Source organism: Castanea sativa, chromosome 6, assembly GCF_040712315.1.
Source record: "Castanea sativa cultivar Marrone di Chiusa Pesio chromosome 6, ASM4071231v1".
In the NCBI taxonomy this organism is placed as follows: domain Eukaryota; kingdom Viridiplantae; phylum Streptophyta; class Magnoliopsida; order Fagales; family Fagaceae; genus Castanea; species Castanea sativa.
Genome location: NC_134018.1, coordinates 28,019,035 through 28,040,273, shown reverse-complemented (window position 1 = coordinate 28,040,273; position 21,239 = coordinate 28,019,035). Strand labels below are relative to the sequence as shown.

General features: G+C 38.7%; 1 protein-coding gene across 1 annotated transcript; it reads right to left on the bottom strand.

Annotated features, from left to right (window-relative positions):
* Window positions 1–4,881: 4,881 nt before the first annotated feature.
* Window positions 4,882–11,471, bottom strand: LOC142641754 (transcriptional regulator STERILE APETALA). The gene is made up of 2 exons (XM_075816239.1): window positions 11,153–11,471; window positions 4,882–6,286 (listed from the first exon to the last, which is right to left on the bottom strand). The coding sequence occupies exons 1-2, from the start codon at window positions 11,387–11,389 to the stop codon at window positions 5,105–5,107; spliced, it is 1,419 nt and encodes a 472-aa protein (XP_075672354.1). The 5' UTR covers window positions 11,390–11,471; the 3' UTR covers window positions 4,882–5,104.
* Window positions 11,472–21,239: the final 9,768 nt, after the last annotated feature.

Genomic DNA, 21,239 nt, shown 5'->3' with positions numbered 1-21,239 from the left:
AAGATTTTGAATTCTAAGTCAATATACAATATGTAGTTTAGCTTGCATTAATTATCTTACCAAAGAAAAAAAAAAGATTAAACTTGTTACACAAATTATTTTAGTTTTACACACCTCAAAAAGTAACTAAAATGGTAACTTGTGAAAATTTCAATTGCTTTTTTAAGTACGTAAAACTATGTAAAATAGTTCATATAATAAGCAATACTTTTTAAAAAATAAATAATAAAAAAAATTATAAGTATAAGCCATGCCTACCGTTATCCTACCCTAAAAGTCTACTCTAATTATTAATTATCTAGCTCTACTCTGCACCCAAAATTTGGTGCAATTCACCCTCACCACACACAATTTTTTTTTTTTACTATTTTAACTTTTTTTTATTCAATAGTTAAGATTAAAATTTTTTTTTTTTTTTTAATTTTCAATCTCAACCTTTAGTAGCTATTGCATAAGGTGTAATATCTAGAATCTCAATTCCCAAAAAGTCATGTTTGACTTGAAAGTGACCACATGTCTCTCAATTTGCGAAGTTGCAACAAGAGCATTAAACTCTCCTAAAATAAAGAAAGTATCTCATGCACCGAGTGCACGAGACCTTTATCTCACTGACAAGCGGGCTTGGTGCATACAAAACTTTTGCCCTAAAATTGTAGAGAAACTAACCGACGTGCTCTACCTCCCATATGTGAAAGGCCCTACAATGTCAAATACGGGCTCTTCTGTTACACGACTATTGATTGTTCCATATGTGAAAGGCCTGGCCTGGTGCCCCCGCGTGGGCCACCCACCATCCCATCATCCACCACATTACTCACATGAGCCCTTCCTGTATGGGCTGGCCCGTTTATAATGGCCACATGTATATCCGCATCTATATATATATATATACATACATACATATATTAGTATTTTCGTTGCACGGTTTTAACTATAAATTTATAGAATAATCTATTTAGAAATAAATAGACTACTTAAGTCAAAATCATATAATTGCATACAATATATTGTTCTTAAAAGGCATCAAGCAATCAAATAACATATTGAGGGCTGGATTTTTTTTCATGACGTAGATTTTATATTACTTGGTTATACACTTATAATGATCTTGTGAAGTAAAATCTTGTTGATATTCAAAATATGCTATCTTCTTGTTTTTTTTTTTTTTTTTCATGAATATTATTCAAATTTCATGTAGGTGCTACTATATAGGTTGTATGAATATTGGTATTTGTGAAAACCGATACAAAAATTAATTACAGTAAAAGTCCAGTAAATAGAACCAAATTCTTACCAATAAAAAAGAAGCATATGCTTTATTAAAAAAAAAACTGCTCATAGTGTGGGTTATATTAAACTAATTGTCATGATGAATGATTTGGCATGAACTGGTTAGATCTCTTCCGCACACATATAATCATTTAAATAACAACAAAAAAAAGAAATAGTAACATAAAAATTTTACTACAAAAGAAAATTAATTGAATCTAATAATAGAAAAGAAAAGATAAGTATAAAAATAAATAAATAAATCAATACAAAGAGTATTGTTTGATCAAGTGTTTCAAAACCTCAAGGAATGTGTATGCCTCATGAACTCCCTAAGCAAATAATAAAAAAACATGAATAATAAATTAATAAAAAATAAAGAGGGAATTCATTTTTTCGATGCGAAGAGGGATTGAATTTGAGAGAAGAAACAATAACAAATAACCCTAAACAAATGATAGATACATGAATGTTCAAAATATTAAGGGTAAAATGCAAAACTGACCTTCTAAGTTTTTTTAGATTTCATTTCAGTCCTCTAACTTTCAAGTTTATTTAATTAAGGCTTTTCCATCAATATAAAAAAGTCAGAAATCTAGTCTTAATATTTATAGTGAATGAGAGTCATAATATAATAAAAATGGTATCCATAATCATTCCTATATTTAAAGCAAGAACCTCAACTGTAGTAACATAAGGTTCTCCCATGTGGCATATTCTTCAATAGAGTTTTTTTTTTTCATCTAGTCTTCCACTTCATCAAACTTTGGAATTTGGCAAAAAATTAATTCATGGACAAAATTTGACTACAAATTTGGTTGTAGCTAACGGTTACAATTCTACTTTATATATTATTGAAGGCAAGTTTTGACAAACCTACTATTAAATTACATTTTTTCTTCATATCTTCCATACTTGCAAAATTTCTAAAAAATCAAAGATTAGTAGCTATATCAATAATCAAATGTTTAAATTTCAAAATTTTGTAATATAAAATTATGCATAAATAATAAATTTATAATTTGAATAGTAAATAACATTCAATTAACACAAAATTTGTTATATATATAAAGAACACAACATTTAATGTAATAGAAATATTTTTAAAATATATAGTTATGTTAATTTTTCCTAGGAGTTGGAGCCATTAATTACAAATTGTAGCTAAACTTTTGTCATTCATTCATAATTTATATTGTCAAAAAAATAGAAAGTTTATAAGAACCTAAAATTGTGTTGTCACGAAAGAAGGGTTTAAAATTTAAATGGGCAAATACATTTATTTCCACTTATCGTGGTAAACTAAATATTTACACAAATGGCAATTTTATAGTTATTTTTGGAAAAAAAAAAAAAAACATGAGAAATAATTAATTTGAAAGTTGGTATTTTTGCTTGAATTTAGTAACTTTAATAACAATTAAAATAAAATCTAGCTAAAGGGTAATGTATTTAAGAAAACATGCAATCAATAACATAAAAAAAATAATACTGTGTGTAGGTTAGTAAAAATATATATAAATATTTGCCCATTCATATTCTGAATAATATTATCCATAAAACTTTACATTTTCTTTCTTTTCAACGACGTGAGATATAATTGAAAGAAATTTCTGAAGAAAAAAAAAAAGCGTGCAACAATGAGCATCGTACGAATCACAGAAGCACGGAGTGGCTAAGGGATGTTTGGATTTGTTGTTGCCATAACTCATAACTCTGTTTCCATAAAATGTGTTTTCAGTTTCTACAACTCTATTTTTAATGGCATTTTCGTAATTAAACATTAACTGAGGGACCCACTGGTCAGGTCAGCCACAACTTTTTTTTTTTTTTTTCTCACTAGGTTCAGTGAGTGGTCTTCTTCTTTTTTTTTCTTTTTCCTTTCACACTACTTCTTCTTCTTCTTTTTTCCTTCTTCTTTCACTAGGTTTGGGTTTCTAGGTTTTTTTTTTTTTTTTTTCTTCTTTCACTGGGTTCGAGCTCCCTCCACACCTCCGCCTCCATCGCCCTCCAGATCGAACTCCTCGATCATCGATGACGTCACCCCAATCAATGTCGGCTGTGCCGAGTCTTTCGGCATTAGCGATGGCATTGCCGAAGCCGCAAATGACATCACGATCTTTGGTTGCGCCGCCAGTGCCAAATTGGGGGTTTTGGCCTTGGTTTGAGATTTGAGAATGGACTGCGGCGGAGCAAAAGACCAAAGAGGACTTGCGGAGAGTCGGCAGAGCCATCTTGGGGCTGCTGGACCAAACAGTGGTGTTGCTGGGTTTGTCTTCGTCAGCCGAAGAGGGTGAAGGGAGGTCTCCATACAACCCAATGCAGAAAAGACCAAAAAGAAAGATGACTGAGAGAGAGAGAGAGAGAGAGACAGAGATATTAGGGGCTATGACTCTGTGAGTGAGTCAGGCATGGGTCCCATAAAATAGTAAAAATATTTGAGTGATGATAAGTTGAGTGATGGTGCCAAAAGGGTGTGTTTGGAAAAATTGAGGTATTTTAAGTGATGAGTGAGGAATTATGAGTGTTGACAAAAAAATCCAAACAAGCCCTAAGAGGCTGTTTGGATTTACTGTTTCCATAACTCATAACTCAAAAATGATGAAACCCACAACTAAAAAGTCCGTTTGGATTTTGCTTCTAGTTTTTGTTTCCATCACTTAATTCTCTAATGTGTTTTCAATTTCCATAATTTTGTTTTCAATGACATTTTCATAATTAAAATTACATACTAGGTCCCACAGTCAAAGTCAGCCGCAACTTTTGACCCTCTTTGTTTTTTTTCTTCACTTTGTTTGGTGAGTTCGGTTTCATCATCTTTTTTTTTTTTTTTTTTCCTTTTCCTGGCACACCAAGTGGCTTCTTCTTCTTCTTTTTTTTCTTTTCCCTCTCACGCTAAGTCTTGGTCTTCTTCATTTTCACTAAGTTCAATGGGTTTGGGTATTGGGAGTTGAAGGAAAAAAAAAAGTAAAAGTAAAAGTTGCACCAAGTTACATGTTAGAGCCCACAAACAATTGAAAAATTTAAGTGATGATAAGATAAGTGATAGTGCCAAACAGATTTTGTGTAGAGAGTTAGGATATTTTAAGTGATAAATGAAGAAAATTGAGTGAGAAATAAATGAGAGAAAAAAAATCCAAACAGGGCCTAACCTACCACAATAGCTTGGCATTTTGTCAATAAATTATAAAAAAGAAGATTCAAACATAAATAATAAGTCATACAAATTAGAAAGTGCAAGGAAAGAAAGAGAATTACATCGGAGCATTAAATTAAACAAGAAGAGAGAATTGAAAGTAGGAAAATTAAAGAAGGGAGAAGGCCTTTTGGTGGTCTAGGGTCAAATACCACCATTTGAACCTTTAATTTTAAGTCAGTCCCCAAAACAGCGTATCCCACGCCCATCCACAATCTTTTCCATCTCTCTCGTATGTAAAAATGCAGATAAGTCTTTTACTTACCTTACCCCATCACCATCAATAGCAATCACCATTAATTCCAAAGTACAATTTTCTCTCATATGTCAGTTTGCACCAAGTACAAACTCCTTTTCTCACTCTTCAGCTTAAAAAAAAAAAGAAAAAAGAAAGAAAAAACTCCTTTTCTTACTCCATGCTAACCTCACCCAGATCTTTAATTGTCACCTTCAAAATTAATAATCATAATCTAGTCTAGTCTAGTCTAGTCTAGATTTTTAGTGCTTTCCTCTTCTATTTTTTATAGGCCCATGCCACCATATCCTACTCTACAACTACTCCACTGCTACTATACTCTTAACTAGCTTTAGCTTATTAGCTTTGCTAGTAGTAGGTAGTAGGTAGTAGCTATAGCTGATCTACTGATCTGCCCCAAAATCCCACAAGTGTATTCTCCTGTCACTTGATGCTGCTGCCACATATCTCTCATTTGCAACAACAGCATTAACCTCTCCAATTCTCTCCCTAAAATGGTACAGATACCCACCATGCAGAACCTCCCACACCCTTATCATACCCCCTACGCACATTAGCGCATACCCCAAGTTCATACACCCCATCACCATTACACGCCTTTGTGAACCGGATCTTCCACCCCCAGCCCCACCATATATATTAAACCTACACACTTCCTCTAATGTACCTAGCCGGCACACTCTAGCGTCACCACGGTTATCCACCCTAATGTACCTCGCATCATTGCTAACATCAACCGAGGTCACAATGAATCCTCTATTACTCTCTTCCTCGAACAAAGTCACCGCAGGGTTCCTCAAGTCGAATACAATGAGCCTTGAACTGGTGCATGCCACTGCCAATTGATGATCTTCTTCTTCTTCACTTATAATTGTCGTCACTACTCTTACTCGCCCAACATACTGATTCTCATTGATTAACAAGTGCCAGCCCATTACTGATTCTGGGTTAGTCAATGACCCATTCACGTATACAAGCTCTTCCGTTACACTGTCCCATATGTGGAAGGCCCGGTTGGGTGCACCCGCGTAAAGCCCCACCCACCATCTCCCACTCCCACACCCAGTAAAGTCCACTAATGCCCCATCATTTACCACATTCCCCTCATGTGCCCTTCTAATTACACCCCCGCCCCCAATTATCATTGCCACATGTATATCCCCATCCAACGTGGCGAATGCCAACGTGGCACCGTTGATGACAATGCCTGACACTGCCCTCGCAAATTGCCCAAGATGGTTGCCCTCGTGGGGCCTCAAGGTGACCACGTGATTGTGCATAGCAAGGTCAAACACCCTCACTGCCCCGTCAGCAAAACCACATGCCAAGTGCCGGTCTGACATAGTCATGCAACGACACGTGTAGCCATCCTGATTGTCCACGTCATCAAATGCAAGGGTACCATGTGCTGACCTTCCCGTGTGAAAGTTTTGGGCCGTCCGATGCCAATATACGAACTCATCATGCCATGTGTCGTGAAGGAGCTGGGCCCGACCCCAAATACTACGAGTAAGCCGGTGCCACAAGGCATCCCAACGAGAAACAGCCCGCCACGTCGAACAAACCTGCATCCACCATAAAATATAATTGAAACAGCTAGCTAGCAAGTGTCACATTCACATTCACATAGGTATATACATGTATTGTATGCTATATATAACTCATGCATTGCATGCACGTAGTAAACATGCATACCACACAGGTATAGCCTGTGGGTGATTATTAATTAATTAACCCCGTGCTTAAATTAGACACATTCTCAAATGTTTTTTGCCTTTTCGTATAAAAATTTTAGCATATGTCCACCACAACGTAACACAGTTATAGTTCTTTTAATAAGAAATTTAATGCGAAACCCAGTTTGTGCAATCAGACTGACTAATTAATTTTTCATATTTGGAGATGGAACCTTTCAAACTCGTTTCAGAGACACGTACAAGCTGGTTCACTCAACAGCCCACATGAATGCTATTATGCATCACATGGTTTGGGAATCGGTAACAGTTTCGCACAGCAGTTTTTTGCCTTTTCGTATAAAAATTTAAGCATATGTCCACCTAAACGTAACACAGTTATAGTTCTTTTAATAAGGAACTTAATGCGAAACCCAGTTTGTGCAATCAGACTGACTAATTAATTTTTCATATTTGGAGATGGAACCTTTCAAACTCGTTCAGAGACACGTACAAGCTGGTTCCCTCAACAGCCCACATGAATGCTATTATGCATCACATGGTTTGGGAATCGGTAACAGTTTCGCACAGCATAGAAACAGTCATTTGGACTGTATAAATTAAGTATAAAGGATATTTGGGATATAACAAGCACAATAGCATGGTTAATATCTCCTTGTTTTACCCAAGAAGGAAAAAAAAAAAATATATATATATATATATATATATATATATATATATATATATATATTATCACCAAACTCTTGTTTCTTTTTCTTCTTGAGACAAGGGAAGACATCTAAAACCAAACATGCCAATAGAATGGTCTCCTAGGAAGGACAAAAAGTTTCTATGCAAAAGCTTCCAGTTTGACCATGCTATCGAATTTTCTTTTTCTTTTTTCTTATTTTTAATTTAACCTTTTAACCAACGGACAAGGATGTTGCGTTTTGAAGGAACAATTTCAAAGATACATGGAAGGAAAAGCTTTATAATTGTATAGATTCAGTTTTTTTTTTTTTTTAAAGGGCTACAGTCGGGAGACATGTCATAGACTTATAGGTCTGTAATGACAACATGTGATTGGGTTCTCAATGAGAAATCTGACTGACGGGCATTATAGATAGATGAGCCAAAACCCAAAACCCCACAAGAAGAAGTCCATGCCATGCGCACATAGCTTTAATAGAGAGAGAGAGAGAGAGAGAGCGAGAGAGACTTTGGAGGAGGAGCCACACAGGGAGCTGTTAAAGCAGCGAAGCAGGAGAGACTAGGGACTAGAGAGCAGCTGCAGTACTGGTCGTAGAGCTAGGCGTAGGAGCTACATCTAACTAAAGAAGGGCTTTGTATAGTATACTGTCCTTTTCAGCACAGAATCAGTTTTGTCTTTATATATAGCATAGACTTGGTAGTCTTCTTGTAAGACCCCTCATCATGCCACATCCCTACTATCAGGGAGAGACTGCGACAGCTCCTCTCCCTTTTATAATTACTCAATCCAATCTTAACAAGACAAGGTACACCAGGTACAACCGCACTTATATAATATATATGATATACACAACTTATTTTTTATTTTTATAATTATTGACGTAAACATAATGGGTGGAATTTAAAAATGATGATATACTAATTGCAGTTTATCAGTAAAATTGTTATAAAAATTTACTGTCACTGGGCATATATATATATAAAAATAGAGAGAAAGTGGACAAGAATAAAGAGACAGAGAAAGGCCAATGACACTGGCAGCACCACTGCAGCACGGAGCAACAATTGCAGCTTCCACTGCAATTTTATATTATTTGATTCTTTGAATACCCGTGGAGACGAAGATAGTTTTTGCTGCAGCTATAAATTAAAGCCTCACACAATATATACACAGGCAATCAAAGGTGGTGGACTATACATTATAGAGTTATAGTTATTAGTTATTTAGACATACCCCACATCCACAGACCTTAACAACCATGGTAAAATGGGAGAGATCTACTGGTAGTTGAAGAAGACTTTAGTTGGGGACCAACAAAGGACAAAGACCCTATTATAGGCATTAGCTGTGGTCCATACATTATATATCGTTCATAAAGGTCATATAAATGTGATAAAAACATAGGATCACAAAGCGTGCTTTCCCACAAATTTTTCTTTCATTTCCAAGAAAGGTCTAGCCAAAGGCCTGTCTCGTTAATAGCAGGGAATCTTTATCCCATCTCCAATCCTTGCCTTTTCTTTTTCCTTCCGAGTCTTTGACCCTCTGATCTCCAGACCTACTTCTACATGCTACATTATTGTCACAAATTTGCTTGCTCACATTGTTCATTTGTATTACTTGACTAATTTGATACATATTGTTTATATCCAAATGGCGGAATCAGAAATTTTTGCTGCTTAAAGGGCCAACTTTTAATATCACTACCTATATCTTAATATGTGCTTCGTGTTTACTTAAAGAGCGTAAATGAAAACTATATATCAAGATGAGTAAATTAACACCGTACATATGAAGATTATTGATTAATTTTTTCTTTTGATATTCTTAAATACTACTACGTTCTTCTTTTGACAAATAACTTCTTAACATTACATCTTTAATTAGATTTCATTCTTTCATATAAGATTGTAGGAATCTTATATAATAGTAAGATCATAAGATTATCTTACTGGTTTATTATGTTCACCCCAGATTATATCATCGTTTCTATCCCTAGCCCTCTAAAGAAAAGAATAGGAATAATTATTGTTATCTTCACGAAGTCTTACCTCATAAATCATTGTTGAACTCCATCTTCCGATGTAATAATTAGAACGGACATGGACTCGTAATTATTTTGCCAAAGTTCATTAAAGTAGAGAGTAAAACAGTAACACCATTTCCACAATATTCTTTAAAGAAAGGGTATAGATGAGATTTCAAAAATTATTTGTCAGACAAACTTATAAAAATAGCATTTTAAAAAGAATATACTCACATTCTTTCCCTCTCGCAAAAAAAAAAGAAAAAAGAAAAAAAAAAGTGAACGGACCATTTATTACAACTGAAAAACAAGAACACAGAAGTTATCCAAAGACAAAAATAAAAAAAAGAAGAACAAATACATAAAAATACAAAATAGAAGTCTTTGAACTAGGCAATTGGATTAATTAGTGATGAGAGACCATATCTCTTTGAGATGCCAAGGAGAGACACGAACTTGTAAGCCGGCATAGGGCTCCACGTGCTTTTTGGCATCGAGCACATGGTTTGGCTTTTGACTGATGCCACTGCTACCCTCTCAATTTTTATGTTTCACTTTAAAATACTTTCTTTTGTCTCTATCTATCTTCACTTAGCTTATATATATATATATATATAAAAGTCTAATACGAAAAACTAACTAATAATAATTAATTTCCAACGGAACTTTTATAATCACACAATTAACCAGAATTGAGTAATTATTCTTGATTATTACTTTTCAGGCCACATATACATTAGAATAAAGTATTGACTATTCTTACTTTCTCTTCAAAAATAAAAAATAAAAATATATACTGACTATTTTGTTTAGAGTCGCAACTTATCTAGAAGGTAACTGTAGGCTGAAGCGTTCTCCCACATTTATGGTGACACAGCATAATTAACGACAGAAAAGTTTTTTTTTTTTTTTTTTTTTTTAAAAAAAAAAAGGTAAAATCAGAGAGATTACTGTTTGGAATTGAAGCATTGAGCATATGCAGCCTACGTAATTTAAGAGTGGACCATAAATTTTTTTTCTTTTTCATTTTTGTCTAAAATGTGGACCACAATCATATCTAATATAAAAACGGTACAATTCCTACAAAAGAGCAATGCTGAGTTGCTGACAGAAATGTAAGGGAGTATTTACAGGAGCAAGGCGAACAAGACATAAACAACAATTTGGGTCTCCTTAAATCATGCTATATGTGATTTCCCAGCACCGCTAGCTAACTTGAAAAAGTAGGTTTCAAAGGACTCTTTATAAACATTTTTGTATTATAGAAAGGCATCCCATAAATTTTTCTGGATAGGTAAGAAAGTTCAGTCAAAAGTAGGAGAATTTCTAAAGCATAAATGATATTCATGCCAACAAAGGGAAAAAGGAAAGTCCATGCCAAAAGGGCTCTTTTCATAAGATATGGTATGGGGGGGTCCAAAAATAGACATTTCCAAAGTAGAAAAAAGGGTGGGAACTAATTTTTTCAAGAAGAAACCAGACCTTCTGAAAGGGACACGAATTTTCTTAGAAAATGACCCATCAAAAAAAATAAAAATAAAAAAACAAAAACCAGTTGCTTTCGGAAAACAGTTTCTTCTTGGATGCTTATAGGCATTAGAGACTATCTCAGCATTCACCTCCTCCTGTTCAACTAAATCTTGTCAAAAGAAAATAATTAAATAAATTCTGAACTACAATATTTCATTCCAAAAATGTAGTTTTCGCCAGGGACTTCGACTAGACCAAATAAGTTGCCTATTTGGGAACAAAACCAACGGTTTTTTTTCCAATGAAGTAATTCTATTTCCTAATGCTATACCAAGGAGATTACAAAAATTATACAACCAACCATTTACAATTGTAACAATTTTGGCATCGCAAACAACATCTAAATCAAGAATTCTCAATCATCACTCGTCAATCTCTTCACATACAACCATAATAACAAAGACAACTTACATTTCTCAAGGAAAACAAGAAAAAAAGAAAAGAAATGTGAAGCATAATAAAAATAAATAAATAGAAATCATGAACATACCTGAAATACATTGGCGAGAGCAGGAGCCGCAGCAAGACGTCCAATAGAGTGAGAAGCGTCAATGGCGACTTGGGCAGCTAGAGCTTCAACAAAATGCTCCGGCCAAACCTCGTTAACAGCACGTTGGCGAGAAGTTGAAGGCCCTTCAAAATCACCCCCTCTTCTTGCAATAGTGCTGCCACCACCATTGCCATTGCCATTGCCATCTTCGGAGGAAGAAGAAGAAGAGGAAGACATTAACAAGAAGTGAAGCTATAAAGTGAGAAGAAGGAACAGAAAGGAACAAGGACAAAAAGTTGAGATAAAGACACAAACTGAGGGTCCCAAATGGGATGTTTGGGATTCTAGGATATATACGACCATGTTTATACAATGGGTCTGTTGGATACGGCTGAGAGCTAAAATTGAAAACTGAATGCTAAAAATATTGTAGAAAAATAATTTTTAAATGTGTAAATAGTACTGTAAAATTTACTTTTAATTAAAAAATTACTGAAAAATGCGTGAACAGTACATGCACAGTATATAAACAGTACATGTACAGTATATGAACAGTGCACACGCATAGTAACTTGTCTCCTAAAAGCAGAAACGGGCAGCAGAGAAAAAAAAAAAAAAAAAAGGGGGGGGGGGAAAACGTTGAACGCTGGACACGTTCAGCGCTATCCAAACCAACTTACAATATGATCTGTTCCATTCGCAAAAATTATTTTTATCAAATTATTTTACTATTTAATTTAATTTTGTTATTATTTTTTTGTATTATTTATAGGTTTTATTATAACTTCTAAGGTACTTTTAGCAAAAATTTTTAAATTTTAACCAAATAAATGGATTCCAAATGAAAACTTAATATTATATTAATTCTTATTGCGTATGTTTTTTTTTTTTTGGTAAGTTGCCAAGTGCATACATTTACATACATGTTTAGGGGCTGTTTAATAATAACATTAGGCCCTTATACTCTCTTTTTTCCTTTCTTTTCTTTTTTCATTACTTTTTTCTATGAAAATAGCTTGCAAAATACAGGGGGCCGTTTGGTAACATCGTTCTAGTAATGTTGTTTGTATTTTTTGGAAATATGTGTGAGTAAAATAGTATGTAAAAATGCGTGTAATGTTGTTTAAAAACTGAAAATATGTGTTTAAACACATGTACCAAACGGGCCCGCAATAATCCAGCACACATATTAAGGCAATTATATTTAAACAACATGTTTAATTTGGATACCAATAGCTTTCAAAACTGATTATAGGTTATTAACCTTCATAAAAATAAATCATCAAGAAAAGATGATAGATTATTAACCATTGTTATTAGGACGGGCGACCAAATATTGCAAAACTGTAATAAGATCCTAGAATTTTGCACCACTGATCGACATGGACTGTACTATAGAATTGCTTGTAAAGTAGAATCGAGTAAAATTGTGAGTTAAATTATAAAAACTTGTAGAATATCAATTCTACACTGATCAAACTCGAGTCTACCACGCATATGGAGTTACATTCAATTAGGCATTTTCTGATTATTCATCTTTTAATTTCAGCCCAAATGAAAGGAACCTCCACTTGACCTAAAGTGTGGCAAAAAAATTAAGAAGAAATGTAAAGGTCTAAAAGAAAAAGATTTCCTTAATTTCTTCAATTTTCGATTTCATTTCTCCCTGAAGTCGTAAGCTAGAGCCCTAAAATTTCTTATTTGAGACGTTTGCTTGAGACGTTTGCATGTTGAGAGTTGTTGTTGCAGTGCTGCTACCATGCTATTATGTAAGTATTTTTTTAGATTTTAATTTTTTTATTATTAATGGTGAAAATACGTATTAGAATCAGCTTTGTTTGATGCTCTTCACTCTTTCATTTTAACTGTCTGAGGACCAATGTTCCAAACGTACATTGTTAACTTGGATGCATATTACACGTGAATTAAAAAAAAAAAAAAATCATTCTAGCAGAGGCACTTTAGTAATTTTTCAAACTATTTTGTTCTTATGAGCCTAGCTTTACTTGAAGTATAGATGAAAACTAGATGAAATTAAGATAGAGAGTATTGTATGTAGGCCGAAGTTTGTTAATCTTGGTTGTCATGAGCGTTGTAGCTCAATTTAGATGTGACAATTCATGTTTGCGTATCAGGTTCGTGTTATGAGTATCTGACTATATGGGTCAACGCTAACTTGACATGTCTATTAAATGGGTCTGTCATGTCGACTTATTTATTAGATTTTCTAAATAAATAAATAAAAAACTATGAAAAAAAAAACATTTTTAATATAAAATTTAGAACTAATAAGTAACTGCATCACAAATAATCATTCAAAACTAAAGCACATCTCAATATTACAAATAATCAATCACAACACGTCAAAAAAAATAAACCACAATGACTAATAAGTTTATATACCTAGGGTTTGAATGGTTTATTGGTAAAATGTCATTTAATTAAACATGTTAGATGGGTCAAATGGGTTCTGTGGGGGGGGGCAAGAAGATCCTGATGAGAATGTGGGCCTTTTGGGCCATGTTAAGGAAGGCCGACTTGCTCCTGGGTTTAGAATTTGTTAGTACTATGGGTCGGCCCATACGCCGAGGATCCGAGGATCCAGCCGAGGGTGAACTTACCCTCGGATGGACACCGAAGAACTCGGGATTTCGTAGTAAAGATTAGGGGATACACGGTTAAGGCCAATGGTTAAAAGGGGGAAACCCTAGAATGCCCCAGAAGCACCGGTGTTGAAAAAATGTCAAAGATAAAGGCTGCCACCTCCACATTAAAGACCTTGCACCTACCACCCTGGCCGCATTTATGGGGAAGTGACACCTGAACAGTGGAAGAGAAACTTCTGGTTACTATTCAAAGGCACTGAGAAAAGAAATATCTAGGCTAAGGAGGATGTGAGGCAACACGTGTACAAAGTATTCAAAAGAGTAGTATTTAAGGAGCAATCTAAGACAGAAAATGGGATCCCCTCTTTGTAACCTAAAGGAAAGAGAAAAAGAGAGAGAGAAATAATATAAGAACAGTTCTCGGCTTACGTCCGAGCAGATTGACTTATAGTATTCTTTGTTGTTCTCAAGTGTTTATAATCTTTGGCTTGCCATTTAATCCTCAAACACTTCTAATCTGGGTTTCAAGCCCACACTCTACAAATTACATTGTTTAAGGCTCATTGGGCTTGAGCCCGTAACTGTTCTTGGGGCCAGGTGCAACTGTGCACTTACAATTGGCGCCGTCTGTGGGAACTCTAGTCTAGAAGGGACAGGGATACTATGGCAGGCTTAGGTGCTCACCATGCTGAGTCACAGGGATCACAGCCGGAAGATCATTTTGAACGTCTTGAACATCAAAGAGATCGTGAGGGGAGTGTCCATACAGAATATCCAGGTGCTGGCCATATTCATGAAGGGGGTAGCACCACCCACGATGAGGGTTCTAAATCCATGCAGAAGGAAATCAACCGTCTAAAGAGAAAGCTACGCCGCGCTAAGCGTAGGTTTTCACCGTCCTCATCTAACTCTTCCTCAGAGGAGGATAGGGGAGCTGGCCACAGCTCAAGGTCGCGCTCTCCCACCAGTGCAACATCCTCCAGTGAGGAGGGCGACCAGCCAACTCGCAGACGTAAGAAACCTCGTTCTAGGGGCTTAGGCAACGATGCTATGAGTAGGGCGTTGCACCAACTCTCTAAATCTCCATTTGCACGGAGGATTGAGAAGGGAAGGCTTCCCAGAAGGTTTACCCAGCCCACTTTCACCATCTATAATGGCCGGACTGATCCGGTGGAGCATGTGAGTCACTTTAACCAGAGGATGGCGGTGCACTTTCACAATGAGACTCTGATGTGTAAAGTTTTCCCCTCCAGCTTGGGACCTGTGGCTATGAGATGGTTTAACGGTCTCAAATCTGGGTCCGTAGGCTCGTTTGGGGAGCTGACTAGGGCATTCGCTTCGCGGTTCATTACGTGTAGTAGAGTCCCTCGGCCATTGGACTCGCTGCTATCCATGGCCATGAAGGAAGGGGAGACACTGAAAGCATACTCCGACCGATACTGGGAGATGTTTAACGAGATAGATGGTGACTTTGATGAGGTGGCGCTTAATACCTTTAAGGTAGGTCTCCCTACTGACCACGACCTAAGAAAGTCTTTGACGAAAAAGCCCGTCCGCAGTGTACGCCGCCTTATGGATCGTATTGATGAGTACAAGAGGGTAGAAGAAGACCAGCAGCAAGGGAAGGGAAAGGAAAAGGTTATCCCGCAGGAGAAAAGGGATTTCAGGTCGGATAGATACCACAACAACAAGCCGAGGAGGGATTACTTCGGGCAATCCGGCTCGGCAGCACCTCAGGCTGTAAATACTGTGTTCCGAGAACCGGTGCATCAGTTACTAGAGAAAGTTCGTAAAGAGCCTTTCTTCAGATGGCCAGGCAAGATGGCAGGGGACCCTGCGAAAAGAAACCAAAATCTCTTTTGTCAGTACCATCAGGATGTAGGCCACACTACCGAGAACTGTTGGACCCTATGGAACCATCTAGAGCAGCTCGTCAGTGAGGGAAAGTTGAAGCAGCACTTGTGTCAGCCCACTGGGCAGGTCAGTCAAGTCGGTTCAAACAACCAGAGGAACAATACATCTCGGCCAGCCTTGGGAACAATTAATGTTATCTTCGCTGCCCCTGGCAGGACCGGCTCAGGTCCCACTAGGGTGATGGCAGTTTCCCATCCTCAGGTCGAGGATGTGGGTACTAGGCCGAAGAGGATGAAGGGCACCTTGCCCGTCCTAGGTTTCTCCGAGGAGGATAAGGTAGGGACCATTCAGCCCCATGACGATGCTCTTGTGGTCACCCTCAGGATAGGGAACTATGATGTGAGAAGAGTGATGATAGATCAGGGCAGCGGTGCAGATATCATGTACCCTGATCTATTTAAGGGGTTAAGGTTGAAGTTGGAAGACCTTACTCCTTATGACTCGCCACTTATAAGCTTTGAAGGGAGAGCCGTTGTGCCGAAGGGACAGATCCGTTTGCCCGTTCAGTCCGGCTCAGAAACGGTGGAGGTGGACTTCATCGTGGTTGATGCATACTCTCCATACACGGCCATCCTTGCCAGGCCTTGGCTGCATGCGCTTGGAGCCGTCTCCTCTACCTTACATGTTAAAGTTAAATTCCCCTCGGGGGAATGTGTTGAGGAAATCCTCGGCAGCCAAACGGTAGCCAGGCAGTGCATATCGGCTGCAGTGCTGCACCAGACAGAAGCCGAGTCTTCGGCTTTGATCACCAAAGATTTATAGCAGTTAACGGCTCCTGGTTCATCTGGAATGGTGACAGGAGATGAGACACAGTGCGAGGGATTAGAGAAGTTTCCAGTGGCCGATGACCCGGAGAGATTCTTCCAAGTCGGTGCACTTTTGCCGCACCAAGAGAAGATGGAGTTGTTAGAGTTCTTGAAGGATAATGTTGATGTTTTTGCGTGGGATCCTTATGAAGCTCCAGGCCTGGATCCGGGCTTCATTTGTCATCACCTAAATGTCAGCCCGGCTTTCATTCCGAGAAGGCAGCCACCTCGACGCTCTTCCAGGGAACATTCCAAGGCTGTGAAGGAAGAGGTGCTTAAACTCAAGAGGGCTGGGGCCATCAAAGAAGTTTTCTACCCTGAGTGGTTGGCCCATACAGTCGTCGTTAAAAAGAAAAATGGAACGTGGAGGGTATGTGTGGACTTTACTGATCTGAACAAGGCCTGTCCCAAAGATTCGTTCCCAATGCCACGTATTGATCAACTGGTGGATGCCACTGTCGGACATCCTCGGATGAGTTTCTTAGACGCCTTCCAGGGTTATCACCAGATTCCCTTGGCACTAGAGGATCAGGAGAAGACTGCATTCATTACGCCGACGGGGAATTACCATTATAAGGTCATGCCGTTCGGTCTGAAGAATGCTGGGGCTACCTATCAAAGGATGATGACCAGAATGTTCGAACAGCAAATGGGGAAAACCATTGAAGTATACGTTGACGATATGGTGGTGAAAAGCAAAACAATACCCTCACATGTGAAAGATTTGGCCGACACTTTTCAGATACTGAGAAGGTACAAGTTGCACCTCAACGCCTCAAAATGCTCTTTCGGCGTGGGGTCTGGAAAGTTCTTGGGATACATGATTACTCATAGAGGCATAGAGGTAAATCCAGTGCAGGTTAAGGCCATTCACGACTTGCAGCCTCCTCGGAACCCAAAAGAAATTCAAAGGTTGACAGGAATGATTGCCGCTTTGAACAGGTTCATATCTCGGTCAGCTGACCAGTGTCGTCCTTTCTTCCAACTGCTGAATAAGTGGAAAGAGTTTCAATGGACCGAGGACTGCGAGTTAGCCTTTCAACAGCTTAAGCAATATCTATCTCGGCCGCCCATTCTTTCTTGTCCGGAGGCACATGAGATTTTGTTTGCTTATCTGGCAGTGGCCGTCCACGCGGTCAGCCTGGTCCTGATAAGAGATGATAGTGGGGTGCAAAGACCGGTATATTATGTTAGTAAGTCTTTGGGTGATGCCAAGGTGCGTTATCAACCCTTAGAGAAAGCGCTCCTGGCCGTGGTTCATGCCACGCGAAAGCTTCCCCATTATTTTCAGTCCCACACAGTGGTTGTCCTGACCCAATTGCCCCTTAAGGCAGTGCTGCGTAGCGCCGACTACTCAGGAAGGATAGCAAAGTGGGGGACCATCCTGGGGGCTTTTGATGTAAAGTACAAGCCTCGCACCTCGGTGAAGGGCCAGGTCCTCGCTGACCTGGTGGCGGAATTTGCCGAGCCATTGCTGGAAGAAACTCTGAAAGATGCCCACATGGGTGAAAAATCAGTTGAGGCAATTACAGTTGCGGTGTCTCCGATTTGGGAAGTGTATGTGGATGGGGCTGCTAATCAGAGAGGGTCTGGTATTGGACTCGTTCTAATGTCCCCTAAAGGAATTGTCTTTGAAAAATCTTTAAGATTGGCCTTCTCAGCTACTAACAATGAGGCCGAGTATGAAGCAGTCTTGGTAGGCATGCAGATGGTACGTAAAATGGGTGGTAAGGAAGTCCATGTCTTCTCGGACTCTCAACTGGTGGTCGGCCAGGTCACGGGGACCATGGAGGCAAGAGACCCCAGGATGCAGGAATATCTGGCCCAGATCAAACGTCAGTAAACTGAGTTTGGTTCCTTCGCCTTAACCCATATCTCTCGGAGCGGGAACACCCATGCAGACTCCTTAGCCACGCTGGCAACTACCTCGGCTCAAGGTTTACCTAGGGTTATCCTCGTTGAGGATTTACTAAAACCCTCTGTTGTCATTGCTGACGCACCCCGCATCCATCTAATAAGGCCTGGACCTAGTTGGATCGACCCGGTCGTATCTTTTCTTAAGGATGATGTCCTTCCTGAGGACAAATCCGAAGCAGATAAGATACGCCGAAAGGTGCCACGTTTCTGGCTGTCCGAGGATCGAAAACTGTACAAACGATCCTTTTCAGGACCGTACTTGTTGTGTGTACACCCTGATTTAACGGAAGGGCTTCTAGAAGAATTGCATGAAGGGATTTGTGGCAGCCACACTGGGGGAAGATCCTTAGCCCACAGAGCTCTGACTCAGGGTTATTGGTGGCCCAATATGCAAAGAGAGGCCCAGGACTATGCCAAAAAATGTGATCAATGTCAGAGGTTCGCCCCTAATATTCACCAACCTGGAGGGGTTCTTAACCCTCTCTCCAGCCCTTGGCCTTCGCACAATGGGGCTTGGACATTGTAGGGCCATTTCCGAGAGCTGCTGGAAACAAAAGATGGCTTCTCGTGGGAACAGACTATTTTACTAAATGGGTTGAGGCCGAGCCCTTAGCAAATATAAGAGATATTGACTCCAAGAAGTTTTTCTGGAAAAACATCGTTACCAGATTCGGTATACCACACACACTCATCTCGGACAATGGTGTTCAGTTCGACAGTAAGGCTTTTAGGAAGTATTGTGGTGACATGGGTATTATAAATAGGTATTCCACCCCAGCTTATCCTCGAGGAAACGGGCAGGCCGAGGCCGTTAACAAAGTCATTGTCAGTGGGCTAAAGAAAAGGTTGGATGATGCAAAAGGCAGATGGGTAGAAGAGCTCCTTCATGTTCTGTGGACGTATCGGACCAAACCGCGCAAGTCCACTGGAGAAACTCCATTCTCTATGACTTATGGAGCCGAGGCGGTGATACCTCTGGAATCTGGTTTTCCCACCCTAAAGACCAGCTCCTTTAGCCCGGAGAATAACAATGGACTCCTAGAAAAAGGCCTAGATTTGCTTGAGGAACGGCGCGAGGCAGCGATGGTCCAGATGGCTTATTATCAACATAAGCTAAAACGGGGTTACGACGCTCAGCTAAGGCCACTTGCACCTGGTGATCTCGTACTAAGAAAGGTTGTGGGTACCTCTAAGAACCCAGCTTGGGGTAAGTTAGGACCCAACTGGGAAGGCCCCTATCGCATTGTATCAGTAGCAGGCATAGGGTCATATCGGCTAGCTGACCTGGATGAAAGGATTGTACCACGCCCATAGAATGTAAATAATCTTAGAAGATATTATTATTAATAAAATGTGCTTTTATCGGTGAACATTTCAAAGTTATGACTACCTCTGACGCATGAAGTTACTGTTCTTAAGAATCAAACAGAAACTTGGTTAAGTGCAGTCCTCGGACCATAAACATTGGGGAAATTGATGTCTTATCATTTGTTAAACAGAACCTTAGTTATGTCGGGTCTTCGGACCTCCTGCTTTGGGGAAATTAACATTTGAAGTTACTGTTCTTAAGAATCAAACAGAAACTTGGTTAAGTGTAGTCCTCAGACCACAAACCTCGTGGAAATTGATGTCTTATCATTTGTTAAACAGAACCTTAGTTATGTCGGGTCTTCGGACCTCCTGCTTTGGGGAAATTAACATTTGAAGTTACTGATCTTAAGAATCAAACAGAAACTTGGCTAAGTGCAGTCCTTGGACCACAAACCTCGTGGAAATTGATGTCTTATCATTTGTTAAATAGAACCTTAGTTATGTCGGGTCTTCGGGCCTCCTACTTTGGGGAAATTAACATTCGAAGTTACTGTTCTAAAGAATCAAACAGAAACTTGGTTAAGTGCAGTCCTCGGACCACACACCTTGTGGAAATTGATGTCTTATCATTTGTTAAACAGAACCTTAGTTATGTCGGGTCTTCGGACCTCCTGCTTTGGGAAAATTAACATTTGAAGTTACAACTTTGATCAAAGCTATCTTCTTATTATGTCTGGATGTTAATGCGTTACTGTCTATTAAACTCGGATCTTAAGTGTTAAGCAACTTTGTGTAAGGAATGGTCCTCGGATCTTACATCCTACTAGAAACAGTGATATGCATTATAAGGGTTTAATTGTTATATGAGGTCCTCTCTTCTTTTTAATCGAGGCATTGTTCAAATATATTAACCATGTCACCTTTTATTAAAACTTTAATAATATGCGCGTGATTACGTGAAAGTTATGATTGTGCAATCCTTGGAGTTAGATTTATTTACTCTGAGAAATTTCTGTAATAAGTACAAAAAGAATAAAGTAAAAACAGATACAACCCAAGTGAAAAGCAAATGAAATTGTTCTTCATTAATTAGTCAAGTATACATTACATATATAATTCAAATATGGAAAAAGAGAAGTCCTAAAGATAGATCCTAAGCTTTTGTAGAGGGGTCTTGCTGAGAGGTACTGGTGCCCTCGGTCTTTCTCAACTCCAGCTCAAAGGGAGTCAAGACTTGCTTTCCCTTATCTACTGTCTTTGTTGGAGGGACGTTGGGTTCCACTGTCTGGCTCAAGTCCTTCTCTGCATCCCCTCCTCATTCCTTCTCTTTGTTGGAACCAGAAGGTTCTGTAGGATCAGGAATTTGCTGTGGGACCACCGGAGGTAGAGCAGGAAGAGTTGTCTCAGGGGTAGGAGTGGCAGCAGGAGCCTCTTCAATCTCCTGTATTTCCAGGGGAAGCCAAACGTTCTCGGACTTCCTCAGATCCGAAGATAGAGGAACTCCTGCTACGTTTAAAGCTTCCCCCCATACTT